The following is a 14,975-nucleotide window of genomic DNA, read 5'->3' on the forward strand; positions in this document are numbered from 1 at the left end:
TCTAAACTTTTATTTCCCTGACCCCTCTACCCACATTTCCTTTTCAGCGTCAGCTTCTCACAGCTATTTAAACGCCACAAAAAAAAAAAAAAAAAAAAAAAAAAAAAAAAAAAAAAAAAAAAAAAAAAAAAAAAAAAAAAACATTTTCTATTCAGTTTTGGTCAGTACTTTGTGTTTAAAAATATGTGTGATAATGTTATCTGCTTGAATTGGTAATATTTATCAACTTGAAGTATAGTTTAGCATTGCATCGATTCATCACAACTATCTTCCCAGATTTGTACTATCGAATGATGAAATTTCATTATGGTTTTCAAACAGACAATCAAATTCAAATCGAAATATTTAATGAAAAATCTACATGAGGCCTTTAGTCAGAGTAGGGACTTGAATTCACAGATTTGAGACAAATTCTATTCATATTAATACGAAGTTCAGTAGGAAACAGGAATTTAAGGAGATTAAAACCGGTAAAGATATGAAATGATGGAACCAAAGAATGGAATATTAAATTTATAAATGCAAAACAGTTTGTTGAAACATTTTTTTAAGTTCACAATTTGATACTTTTAACCTTCTAAGGCCTTTAGGAGTTTCAATAGGAAACTTCACATCACTTACCAAGGTTATTTTCATACCACATTCCCTTGCCCCATACATTCAGCGTGAGATTTGTGGAGGGATGGCGTACAGCCGGTCTCTGCCAAACAAATCATCACATGTGCTGCACTTCCCTTCCCCTTCTATCGACTACACGGACTTGGCCGGCGTCGTTATTGGTTCATTTAAAAGTAGGAGATCCTCAAAATTGTACAGTGAGATTGAATTGCTTGTTCCCAGCAATCTTTCGTTTGGTTCATTGTGCAATGTTGATTATCTCGAACCAATCACGGAGTGCAACCATTATGCCATTGGCCGGGAGGGGCCGCAGGTGGACCGTAGTTGATAGCAACCTCAAGCTCATGCCATGATATTTATTCAAAATATACATACATATAAATGGACCATTTCAGTGACATCGTTGTCGACAAGTATGTTTTCAGTTTTCCAAAACAGAAAAACCTTTTGCTAAAACATATAGGGGAGAATGAGGATATTTGATCCCTGGTGATACTTGATTCCTTCTCCTAAATCTCGAAACCGGAATGTCTTACAAAAATCAATTGTTTTAGAAAAATTTGCTAAATAGAACAAAACAACAATGCTTTTCTTATGACAAATTTTAAAAATTTGATTTTTGAGTTATGAACTTTGTTTGAAATATTCAACAAAATGTGACTTGAAGATTTATCATTTTAAAATGTTTCCCACGTGAAAAAGAACTGTTATAGAAATATTGTTTCCAATATGTCAATCGTTAGAGTATAATATGAACTTCATAATGCCATATTTTCAAAGCACTCTCAACATCTTTTTAAAAAATGTTTTCCAAAATGAATGTTTGTATGTAATCTTTAGGATTTGAGAAAACAAATTTGACATAATTAATAGACATTCAAAATATGATTTTCGGATACGTCTAGACAAGTTAAAAAAATTACACCGGAAGCTATTTTTTACAATTTTTATTCCTTTTTATGTGTATAATGTACTTGTTTTTTAAATTTTATTTAAATGTTTTTATTATAAAACGACAAAATCGTAGCCATACTTGTTTTTTGTTTTACTTTAATCATTAATATATAATATATATTCTCCTTACATTCCACATTGTGTGTATGTGTATGCGTGTCTGTCTGCTGTCTGTCGGTCTGTGTGTATCTGTGTGTGTTCAGGTGCAGGTGTTTAGTAATTTCTTTGCTTTGCTCTCCAGAGGATGTTCTATTGGTTGCACCATCTCACTGGATCATAGCGTTACCATCGGTTCGTGGATTTTCCATTCATATTCTTAAAACAAAATACCCCTCAACCACGATTGACGGTTTTTTTTTGTTATTCCTAACCTCACCTTTACAGTTCTGTGTTCAGTTGTGTTCTGCTTGTAAATGAGAGAAATTCTGATCGCAGCTTCAGTCACATCTACTGCATACTACAATTCTGCTTTTTGTTGTATTTGTGTTGGTTCTTTGAAAATAGTTCTTCATACAGAAGCTGGTAATGGTTTTGGTTCACGGATAATTTCAACAGGTGGCAACAATCGGCCCATTACTTTGTTTGTTTTTTTTTTATTAATTTAATCAATATCTTACCATCAATCTCTTTTGCGCAATAAATCTTTTAGATTTTGCTTAGTCATTTTCCTGTTCTTCGATTTATTTCAACTATCAATTTCGAAGAAAGGATTATTGATGCTTTCGTTTGTGAAGAAGAAAATATTACAACTTTGATTGTGTTCACAAGTTCTGATTCTCTGTTTTTTTTTTGTTCAAATCTGTCAAATTTCTGTATTATTTTATGAGTGAAATTTTGCAATACATGCTCCTAAACATTCGCATGTTAACGGTTTCATTTTATCTAACTTTGTTTCTCTTTTGCAGCGAGTTTCACATACCTGCTTCGTTTTGTCTTTTGTTTTCATTATTTAAGTTAATCAACGCATTTCAATTTCTCAACTACTGGTAAATTGTCGGCTTTTCTGTTTTGATAATTCTCTAGTTACTGTTACACAATTTTTGCACTAATGCTGATTAATTTGAGGAGATGTTTTCACGTTCTCTGAGTGGCCATATTCAATTTGCTAACGATTTTTTTTCCGAATGTTTTTTTTTTCTTTTTCTACGCTTTTCCACTAGTATGTTTTTTCTGTGTCTGTGTGTGTGTATTTTTTGATTCTTGATGACTTTCAGTTGATCCGCTTGCCATATTCAGTTTTTGTTCGTGATCGCTAATTTTAATCTTAATCTTAAAACAATTTCTTTTTTATGTTCAATTTTACATATAACAGTTTCCCGCACGCCTCTTTTCCCCCTTTCTGATCAATGTCTTCTTTGAAGATCGCTCAAATCGTCTGCGTGTACCTTTTAATGGTATTTTTTGTTTGTTTGTTTGTTTATTTTTATGTTAAACTAGTTTTCACATGAGTGTGTAGGTCGTTTCTCTAAAACAGTTTGTTCATGTTACGTTCTACTGCACTGTTTTTCTCTACCCGTTATTCTACAACTTTCGAATGTTCTTCTCAAGCTTTCACATAGGCTCTTTTCCCGAATGCGTGGATGGTTTGCTTGTCTGACTTTCACAGTTCCTATATTTTTTTGCTGTGTGCTTAAACTGTCTTCTTACTTGTTTGCTTCCTAGCTTCAACTGTTTTTTTGTTCGTTACATTTTTTGGTTACCATTAAAGCTCTCGTGGTATTCAATTGTTTGTTTTTCCTGTTGCTCTAAACTTCACATTTTGCCTACATTTAGGATTTTGATTTCTTTTTTTTTCAGCATTGTTTCTAGCCTTCACAATCATTTGGCAAGATTTCACCGAATCGGATTGACCTGCAGGTTGAGGTTCACGTTTTTTACAAAAATTATTTAGTATAACAATGTGTAAAAAACATCATTTTTAACACGTGTAACTTAAGTCGTCTACGAAACGATTGATGAAACAAGTTTGGTTCAGCTATTTAACTTTATGGATTATTTAAACAACTAATTTTTTTTCTCTCTCGAAACGGTTATTTGATAAATAAAGTTAAGGGTTCAGACGATAAAGACAACATTCTAAAGTAAGTTCTCAAACGATTTTACCCCAGCTATGTCAGGGCTAATCCGATTGTGTGAAAGCAGCCTAAGTTAAGGCTTTTTCTTCCTACATTTAAAATCTCAGAGGGTGGTTTGAATTTTTGTTTGTTGTTGTTTTAGGTTAAAAACAGTGAAAGAAAGACATCAAAGCAGAATAAAGGATAGAGAAAGATAGTTGGTAGAGCTTCTAGTTGTTCCGTTAAACTGGTTTTGGATCGATTTTTTTTTTTGTTTTTGTTGGTTGCTAACATTTGATATGTGACTGTTTGTGTGTGGATCATTGATAGGTATCGAGTTGGTATCGAGTTGTAATTTGTTACCAGTTTTTGTTTCGTGACTATTTGGGAAATGGTGGCGTGAGAGGTGAGGTGAAAAGCGTTAGAAAATTGAAGTGCCCCTTATCCATGTCTGCAACTAGAAAGAGCACGGAAAAGCGCATCGTGCAAGAGTTTTTTTTCGCTTATGGAACAATATTACAAGCAGTGTGAATATTTCATCAGAAGCATTAGAAGAAGGGTAAAATAAATTGGTTCAGATATTGGTTTGTATGTTGTTGCTGAATGTGCTTCTGTTTGATATATGTTCGTTTGTTTTGTTCTGTCTTTAGAGGGTTTGCTTTGTAACATGTGGAAATATCCCTTTAGGACAAAACCTTGAAAAAGTTGAACTCGAATCGAATTAAGGAAAACACCCTGACGGGTGTTGTTAGTTAGCTTTTTTGTTTGTTTGTTTTGTTTACTACTATTCCATTTCACTATATGTATATATGAACAATCAATCGCTTCTGTTGCTGTCAATAAGAATGATTTCTGTAGGCTCCTGTTCCTTTCATTTCGTTTGCCTCGGTTTGACAATATAAAATCTGCTCAATTTACTGTGCTATACTTTAGCATTCCAGTTTTTCCTTCATAATCCGAGTTCCATTGGCTGCCTGTGCAAAAAATGCCCAAGTAAAAAAAAACGGTCACAATCATATGTATGTTTCTTGAACGCCTGTTGTGTGAATGTTGTGTAAGATATATCTGGTTTCTTCAGAGCTGTGTCTCGCTTCTTAAAATGTAAACATTTATCTATTTTTTTTTAAGTTGATTTTAATATAATGAAATTCTTCCGAGTGGTTTTCTTCCCGTTTTTTCTTTGTTTGTTTGTATATTTGTTGTCGATTTAAACGTGATTATGCTGCGGGTAGTTAGCTTTATTTATTCCTGTGGGTTTTCCATTTACAGTTCCAGTACCAGTTGCATTGGAAAGTATGTATGAATGTAGTTAATAGTGGGAGATGTGTGTGAGAGTTTCTATGATTATCTTGCGATCTTTTTTTGCGCGAATGATAAATTCTGTCTAGCTTGATTATGTCGAATGGAGATAAAATCTTCTCTCCTCAAATCATTGCACCCGGAATCAACTCGTTATCGTAGTTTGGTTTTCTACAAGTTCTCATCCAACTTGTCCGTTGTAGTGATAGGTCCGTTCAAACATATTTATTTCCGGTGAAATAATTTCGATTCGATAGTGTTCCTCGAAGCTTCGACAATTCTATACCTAGCCGGTCTAATAGAGCCTTTTTTTTCGGCTGATCTTTCCACAGCGAACCCTGTCTTTAAAGATTACTTCCGGTCGAATAGCTGTAGCTGTTTAAGTTTTGTGCCCTCAACCAGTTTCCACGTGATATGAGTAATATGTATCATATTGTATTTCTTTTTTTTTAATTCCAAAATATATTAGATTAAAAATCAAACAATAGATTCATCATTTACAGCTTCCGATGTCCCGGGCTGAAGCGAATAACGGAAGGTCCTTGAACCAAATATCGAAATAGACAAAACACAAATCTTTAACATGGAAGCAAGCAGTGAGCAACCTAGATATATGCGTTGAAATATTGCACTTAGTTCACTTTTTTTTTTCAAATTCCACTTATAGGGTGCCTTATTATGTCTAAGCACAATTAAATGTAATTACACAATTTAGGAGCAAATTCATTTTTTTTCACTTTTATGTTCTCCATAGCCTTTTTGTTACAGTGAATCAATAAAAATTAGATTCCAGTCAATCGTAGGCCGGTGAACGAATTTTTGATCGAAGACTGCTCGTTTAATTCAGCTCAGATTGATTTGCGATGACTTTTTTCCAGTCTTTTGAAAAGTTTTCGATAGAATCTGCAGGCTTCACAATTGATTTTTCAAGTACCATTTGGTATAGGCCCAAATAGTTTCAGTCGGTCGTGCTTGATGACTATTTGATGGATTCATCTAATTTGTTACGATCTGGACTTTGTTGGGTTGGTACCAAGCCATCGTGTCCTTTGAGTAGTGAACTGATGGAAAAACCGGCCAAAACAGTACTGGGTGATCATGCTCTCCGTCTCGTCAACATTTCGGCCATACCGAACAGTGTAATACTGGTTATCCAACTTGCAATTGGATTGGTCGTCGATGATAACGCACAACATTTGATCATAACATTTATGAGCTCTTGGTTTGATGGAAGCAGCTTGTTTTTGACTCGACTTCGGCTTCTTCTGATTCTTATATTTCTTTAGATCCAATCTGGTCTTATTATCCGGACTGGCCTGGGCACGCTTGGCTTTCCGGTCCAAAGTTTTGTCCACCGGTCCCGGTTTCCGTACAGATTTTTTTCATTCACAAAGCAGCTTTCCTCTCAATACTTTCGAATAGCATTTCGAACAGTTCCAATGTAAGCCTTATTCCATTTTCGTAAATTGATTCCGCGATATTTTTGCGCTATTCCGATGGAAAATGCTTCTCATTTTCACAAAAACTTTGAAAACTGGAGCTCACTGTAGTCATCCGGAATAAGCAGTGTTGTATCAAAATCGTGGTTAGACACCATGGGACACCCTATAGCATTCAAACAAGACTGACCTAAAACAAAATAAACGAAAACTTGTAAGAAAAGTATGTAACGTTTAAAAAAAACTAAAAAAAAATGTTGCGAGTGTCTTTAACTCGAACCGACGGGACATCACCGATCGGAAAGCTGTGATTAGTTTTTCTAACTTAGATACCTTTTTCCCCTGATTCTATACCGTCAAATTTCAAGAAGCGGTAGGAGTGTTTGCTTTTTAACCTTTCCTCTTGTCCCTTCCCACAATATTTACTTAGCCATTTGCACTAACAATAAATCACAATTATAACAATTCTTCCAATAACACACACGCACAATCAGTTGTGTTTGTGGAATTACTTTTTTTTTGTTTAGTTATTTACTAACAGTAGTAGGTGGTTGTCAATTTTTGTGTTCCTTTTTTTTGAAACTTAGCTGCTTGAACTGTGTCCTGTGTTTGTTTGTGGGTCCAATTAGTGGCTGGTTTGCGGTGATGTTGATCTACTTGCCCAAAGAAAAAAAAACAACAATGGAGTCACAAAAACGGTCCTATTTTAGTTTCTGAACTTATCTGTCACCCGTATCTATTTTGATTTGAACAACTGTACTACAAATGTGTAACAAAATCTTACGACTTTCGGTCTTGAGTTTTTGATCAGCTTGCATTTGGTTGAATTTTTATTTTAATTTTTTCGAAACAGCTTCAAATTGACATATGTTGCGGCTTGCACTAAGAAACGACACTGCTTTTGTAGTTTTTTTTTTATCTCTTTTTCCTTAGTTTCATCTGTTTCTACTGGAAAAAACGTTCTAACACGGCGATTTGATTCAGCTAAAAATTTTACTAACTCTCTTGTTTTAAGTTTTGCTTTGCGCCTAGTTTTTGTTCGATTTGACTTTCCGGTCTGTTTTCCCATAAGTTTTGGTTATCCTGGAGACACAAATTCTGCACACTTTTTCGAGATTAGATTGAATTGAACGACAAAAACAGCAAGTCGGTCGCAACTTGTTACATGCGGATGCTGGTGAAGTGTTGCCGGAAATGTTAAATCTTTTAAATTTTCATCTCCTGGGAGATGTGGGGAGAAATAGGTTAGAAGAGATAGTTGGCAAGTGACGAGACGTTTGAGGAAAATAGCTTTGAAAACTCTTTTAGAGAGGAGTTTAAACATGCAAGAAAAGAAAGGAAAACACCCATTTTGAATATAATTTTAAAATCATGAGTTTGACTTTCAGCTGTGTCAGTTTCGTGTTTTTGTGCTTTGAATGGATTTCGATAGGTATCAAATTGAAGCAAAAAACGATAATTTTGGTTGATATTTTAGAAAGTGCATTTCAACGACTTTCTCTTGGGATCATAAGGCCTATAGAGGTACTCCGATGGTAAATTCGAAAATCCGAATTATTACAAAGTCCCTTCTTATTCTCCTAACATCAACATGGTCAAAACTTGTAAGCATCCTGGAAAATAAAAAAAAAACTTGTGTCCTACATTTTTCTTTTCAACATTGTATCTGCTACATATTGAATGCATTCAAGATACAACTACGGCCAGGCCAACCATGTGATTAAAACCGCAAAAGATCATCAAGGGAGTTCCCTGTCAAGCGCTTCAACGGAATTTTATATTTTTTATGATTTAACAATAGGTTGTTAAAAAGGTAAAAATAAAAATGGAACGAATATTATGGATTGATCTCACCAAAAAACGACGGAAGCTTGGCGCAGATACAAACATGATGATCCATGCCATCTGGGTCCTTTTTCCAGCTACGATGACATTTCTTCTGAACTGAAGTTTCTTGTACAATTCCAACTAGTAACTTTCACATAAACGGTTTCTTTGGAGAACTCTTCAACACTTGAATTGAATTTTATTGTATCTTCCATGTAATTAGTATAAAATATGCGTAGCCGAAAAAAACGCGTGATGACAGTTGATTGGCATAGGCCTACTTCTCCCATGTGCCCTTTCCTGATATCAACCAAAAATCTCAAAACTAACTGGCCTTAAGGATCAACAAAGTTGTTTTGTTTTTGTTTTTTTTGTTTTCAAACCTGTGTCAAATTTTGATCACCAACTGCAATACGTGCAACTACAATTTTAAACTATTTCTACATTCAAGAAATGATTGAATGTACCTTTCCTTACGTAGATGTGTACACGTCCTAGTCAGTAGTGCTCGTTAAAAGCATTTCTAGATGCTTATTATAGTTTAGATTGTTGCTTCTTTTCTGTGTTTTTTTTTTTGTTCTTCGTAAGTTTAAAATGTATAAATTTGACACATATTTATCCCTCGGCCGAGGGTTTTCAATCATACCTTACGTAGACATGGAAAGAAATAAGAAAAAAAAAGTTTGCATCTTTTGTTCTTGGTTGCCTATTCTCTAAACGGACAAGAAATATTCAAGCGATTTGTAGTTTTGAAGTCAATGAAATAATAGAAGACTGTATAAGGAAATTTCTATTATAGCCCGGAAATGTGTAAATAACTTTTGTAAATCTAAGAAGTCATTTTCAATCGTGCTCACGAACAACTATTCAACACTATAGATAGTAGGATGATGGTAAAAAGATTGCTCAATATTCTACGGAAAGTAAACAGACAATTATTTTGATATCATTTCTTCAGCTAGTTCATAAACCTTATAAAAAATGACCAGCACGCTAGAGTTTTAGTTCAAGTTTGATTCAAGGTGTGTGTTTATGTGTGTGTGGTTTGATTTGATTTTTCCTGGAACATAGTTCAAACAGTGTTCACTTCATTACAATATTTCAAATATACGTTGATGTACGCTAATAGGTCGATATAGGTTTTTTTCCCTTTCATATCACTAAAGTGTCAGCTAAGTAGAGATAGAGAGATGAAAGTTGGTGTGTCCGCGTATGTCCAAGTGTAATTTAGTTTCTAGTAACATATCGTGAGAGTGTGTTTTGTCAGTGTTCTGCATTTTGCACTTTACTAGATTAGGATAGAGTTATAGTTGTTTTGATAGAGATAATAATGCGATATCTATTCCCGACTTTTCAGCATTTATATCGGAAGTATTGATATTTGAAGAGGAAAGGGATTAAACTAGCATACGCAACAAATAGAGACAAAAAACAATAGTACGGGATACTTTCCAATCAAAAACCATTGGAATTGACGGTCGCCATGGCCAGGATCGAAATCCTTTGTGACGAACGGCCTTTCGCGAGTGGTAATCGAATCTTAACAATAGCAGTTAGTTAGGGATTGCAGTTTGCAGTCATAGCGTTTAGCAGTAAATACCGCATTGCAACATATGTTAAATCTACCATTAAGGAGTTTTGAACTTATACAATTAAACGTAAAACAATAGATACTACATTTAAAATGTTTTGCTTTGCTGAGAGGAATTGTAATACACGAATAAGAATCGTATGGTTTTTCTTCATTTGTTTCCGTTTATGATTCATTTGATTTTAGAAGCTAAGATATAGTTTTGTTTTAGTGATATTGATATACTTGTTCGAGTGTTAGTATGTGTATGTGTTAGATTTTTGCATGTAAGATATATTTCCAATCCGGCGGTTAGCGAATGTACTCTTTCCACTTACAATCGAAATGTATAGATTTCCTGTCAGTTGGGCGTTGTTTCTTGCTGCTAATGGCGTGTCTGTGTGAGTGTACATTGATCAGTGTAGAAGTGTACCGAATGAATAGATTTGTTTGTCCATTTTGTTTTACAAGTATATAATTATAGAGTTTGAAGATTAAAGATTTATCGCTAAAATATAACATCATCTGATTGTCGAGATTTCTCATATATTTATTCGATTCGGCCTCGCTCTAGGTGGCTTTCTCTTGTTCGCGCGCACGTGTTCGCTTTGGGTTTGCAGAAGTTTACTACTCGTTTGGCATCACTGATTTCACGAAACGTGCTGTTGCTGGGGTATCATCCAACTCTAGAATGCGAAGCCGTTGTTTGTTACTACACTGTTCTGTCGTTCTATTTCTCTTCGAATTGATTTTTTTCTTCTTATCATTGTAGTGTTTTTTTCTTCTGTTCCGGGGTCCACGGTTTCCATTTTCGCTTTTTCTATGTGATTGTGTGTAAATATTTTGTATTTTAAGTTTTATTTTTCCTAACTTGATTTTACCCATTTAGTTAGAAGAATCACCGGTGGTGCTTCTTCGATTTTTATCGTCTCCTGTCTCTTGATTTTACTCCTTTTTTTTAATGTAGATTAATACTCTAAATATATAGATTTAATATACCTTTTTATCATAATAATCATAAAAAAACGGTTTAATGATTTAATCACCACTGTTATAGTTTTATTTTTCTATGCTTTTTTAATTTTTTTTTTCTATATATAATTCTTAAGAGTTTTCTCTCACATCTGTATTCCTCCTTTCATTTGTTTGATAAGCTCAAAAATGCAACGCCTATTTTCATCTTAGTTCTTGTATTTAGTTTTCATTTGTTTTTTTTTCTTCTATGATTTTATTCGCCTATATAATGAGTGTAGCTGAGAATGTTTCTCTCTCATTTTCAACAGCTCGGTATTTGGTGGACTCACGACCGGTTTACATCAGATTATCTGCTTTTCTTCTATGTCTATATCAATGAATGTGTGTGGTTGGGGTTCTGTTCCTAGAGAGAGCGATGACGGCGCCACTCTCATTACTCGCCCCTTCTCCTGCACGATTTTTCACGGTTTGATTGTACCAGGCGCAGTGTTTCAGTTTATTTTGCGATTTAGTCATTGTCACTATAAATGATTGATTTCGTTATGTTTCTATAACCTGTTTGATTTGACACTTTTTCTCACTTCGTGCGTTTCGATTTCAAAGAGTTCTATCAATTTGTTTTCCATGTTTCTTTTTTGTTAGTTTATCATTTCAATTTGATTGCCGTTGAAGAGCTCTCATCTTGAAGCTCTCCCGCATTCCTGGGATATACTTCAACAGATTAGGGCGGCAAGTACTTGAACTTTTGAAATAAACATCAATTTTTCGCAATCGCAAGAAGCGCTGATTGGCGAGTGGTGGAAACTCAAGTGCGTGGAAGAAAACGCTTAGGTATGTGTTAGTGTGATACGTAGTTTTTATTCTGTCATTATATCTGTTGGTCAGTTATGTTTTGATCACATTTCATTCATCATATATTGTGTGGATACATGAATAGCCAAATGATGCAAAAACTTTAAATTTACACATTACTTTCTTCTTTCGGTAATATTAAAAGTTCTATTTTATCCAAATGAAGATTTCCTATAAATTGAATATACTCGTATCCACACAATATGACCAAATGGGTTGCCATTTTACGAAAAACTAAGTAATTCCTAAGATGACCACACATTCCAATCTCTGTTGAACAACAAATTTTAACAGACCATCGCCAATTTGTATCCCAAGCACTCTTGCCCATTCACCCTGTCCAATTTCACAAAACAAAAAACAGCTCGACATTTTCTACAAATATTGATTATATATATTTATCAAGATTTTCTTGCTCGACACATATCGTTTTCCGAATGATTCAATTCAGCAACGGAGCATATTACCGGATATTTCCGCTAAATGGAAACGCGACGCAGAATTCCGATACCCGATCCGATAATAAACCCCGTGCTGCGCGGAAAAGCTATTGCAACTGAGAACTAATACCACTATTAAAGAATACCCTTAGAAAAATCCGGGCAATCGTAACTTAACACAAATATAGGTAATTTCCGCATAAATAACACTATTCAACTTAAAGTTTAACATCGGGTATAAGAAAAATAATGATTTTCCACTATGTAGATCGCTGCGCTCTGAAACTTCCCGGTTCCCGGGAAAGGGCCGACAGAAAAACCTCCCGCCTATGCTGGAGAGGGGAGGGGGTCCATAGCTGCCCGTTCCTTTTGCCTCAATCCCTACCCTCAAATTAACAATCGAGTTCTATCTTGTCTAAACAATACTGGAAATAATTCGTTCTCTTGTGTATTGCCGGTTCCCTCCTTCTTTCCACTCTGTGTGCATCTCTTTTCTTTTTTCTTGCTCGAGACAACAACAAAATTTATTCCTTTTTCTTATAAATTTTACATAACTACACAGGTTTTTTCACCTTTATTCTGGTTTAAATAGCAATAAAAATAGCTCAACCTAGGCGCTAACTATCAATTAATAATACAAGTGTGTGTGTGTTTTTTAATATTTTTTCCTTCGATTTCCCGTTCTCGAACAAATACAAACTATCCATATATTACTTCTGTTTTTTTTTGTTTGTTTTTGTTTAAAGATTCATATAATTAGTTTAACCCTAACTCAATAACTGATGGTTCTCTTTGATATCGCGTTCACCAACTCTTACTCACAGCGTTCTTTACTTGTTTTTTTTTTTTCAATGTTGTTTAAATGGTTTCAACTTCTGTTATGCTTTGCCTTTTTAAATACAAATACGTTTACATCAACACACGTACAGGTATCGTTGCCAGCATTAGTTTTTTGCATTTTTTTCTTGTTTTTGCCATATGATTTAAACAGTTTTTTTTTGTCTGAATAGTGCACTGAAGGCAACGCTTGGCAAAGTACGTTTGCCGCCATGTGCGTTCTTTAGGTTGTTTTTTTTCATTCAATTAACACTAACACGGAACAACAACACAGCACGTGCGTTTGTGTAGAGGTGTGGTTGTAGATTTATATGTATGTGTGTGAGAGAGTTTGTTTAAAACTCGAAGATGATTCAATTGAGAAGAATTGGTTTGCAATGGAAAGAAAACATAAATATTACTTTGCGATTGTTTTTTTTATATCTTTTAAGAAGTGTGTAAATACCGGCCACCGTTTGATTTAAAATAAAAAATAGCAGTAATTACCAATAAAATTAAAGATAAGGTTTAAACATTGATAAAAACTAGCAATGAGAAAAGTAGTTCATGGTTATGTTCGATAATAATTCAGATCTCTCGCTTTCTCTCTCTTTCTGCCATTTCGAAGTCAACTGCGCTGCTCAAATTGCGTCTTTTGCGTTTTTTTCGCTCTCCATTGTTGCAGCTATTACACTACACACATTTTTTTTCTTAAATGTTCTGGCTCAAGTTAGTTTGGTTGTTTTTTTTTTCTGTTCATTTACTTCTGTTTTATCTGCATCTACTAGATATTGTTTTTAAAATTTAGTACATTTAAATACGAATTCCTACAGAATAAATAGTATCTGCGATTTATTGTGGCCGCATCTCTTCTTTCCCATTTGTGATCCGTCCCATTGATTTTTGTCTACTGATTTAACTCTTCAAGCAATGGTGGTTGCTCCGGTTCCTAATATGTCTCTTTCGTTTACTTATTAAAGATTGATTTTAAGTTAGGTATAATTTGTTCCCATTTAACGTTTTGTTTTTGTAAGTCGGTGTGCAGGTGTGATTCCATTTCTTTATCTAAAAGAATTCTCCACCGATTGGTTGCCTATACCTAAACGAAAACACAAACGGTACTACTCTGCTAGAGAGAGGTGCAGCATGGTGATCCAGATCAGCTTCGCTAGTGTGTTTGATTCGGGTGTTTTGGCCAGGGCCCATTTGAGGTTGTTCATCTCATAAGCCCTTTTTCTGTTGATGTTGTTCTTTTTTTCGATATCCTAAGGTTAATGTCTCATAGTGTTTTTTTCTTCTCTTATGCATTCCGTAATGGCGCAGCAATGCAACAGCACATATTCCCGAGTCTTAACGGGGTTTCGAGATCCTTGCTAGTTTTTTTTCGGGTGTGTATTTCTTTATCCCTTCTTCGAAAGTTGTCATGATGAGGCGATAGAAATGCTGTTGTTGGTTGAACTCCACGAGAAATGATAGTCCCACCAAGGTTTTTTACTACTACAGGCTTGGTGAGCTGTATATAGAATACGAAAAAGGAAAACAAACACAATGTGCACGGTTAGCTTTACAGCGTTTTGGCAGGGCACGCGGCTGCCCCTTCGCACTTATCGCAGTCCCACGTGTCTGGATCTGAGGATCAAGAAGTTTGCTGTTGATGTTCGTGAGGAGAAATTTCAGCTGAGCTGGTTTTGGCTGGCTGGCTGGCCGGCAATGAAATCGATTCCATTTGTTTTTCCATCCGTCCATCTGATGGCTGATAGAGTTGATCAGCATTGATAAGTGACTGATCGTGTGTTTTTTTATTAATCTTTGTTAATCTTTTGGCGAGAGCAAGTTGCAGTTTGTCCTTGTATTATATCTCCTAGTACTACCCCCTACTGGCGCAGTTGCGTGTTCATATATGTGTGTGTGTATGGTTAAGCCTATACATCTGGGGTACGTTGAAAGGGGATGTGCTGTGTGCTTAGATGTTGGATTTGGAAAAACTGACACGCAAGTGATTCGATTCCGACAGCTGATAGTTGTGCATCTTGATCAGTGCGCACACCGCTTCCTCCACTGAGCTTAGCTGTATCAGAGCCATTTTGTGGTCTTTTCTGTAAGAGGAGAAGATAAAATAAATATTAATGGA

At 35.0% G+C, this 14,975-nt stretch overlaps 1 protein-coding gene across 19 annotated transcripts in view; it reads right to left on the minus strand.

The window, feature by feature from the left end:
* Positions 1-1,550: 1,550 nt before the first annotated feature.
* LOC129738847 (polypyrimidine tract-binding protein 2) overlaps positions 1,551-14,975 on the minus strand; it is a 595,573-nt gene continuing 582,148 nt past the window's right edge. For all 19 annotated transcript variants that reach the window (XM_055730225.1, XM_055730206.1, XM_055730232.1 and 16 more), the window contains one exon: positions 1,551-14,940. In XM_055730225.1, the coding sequence (XP_055586200.1) occupies positions 14,808-14,940 (133 nt within the window). In that variant the 3' untranslated portion in view covers positions 1,551-14,807. The remainder of the gene's footprint in view (positions 14,941-14,975) is intronic.

The sequence above is a fragment of the Uranotaenia lowii genome, chromosome 1 (assembly GCF_029784155.1).
Source record: "Uranotaenia lowii strain MFRU-FL chromosome 1, ASM2978415v1, whole genome shotgun sequence".
NCBI lineage: Eukaryota > Metazoa > Arthropoda > Insecta > Diptera > Culicidae > Uranotaenia > Uranotaenia lowii.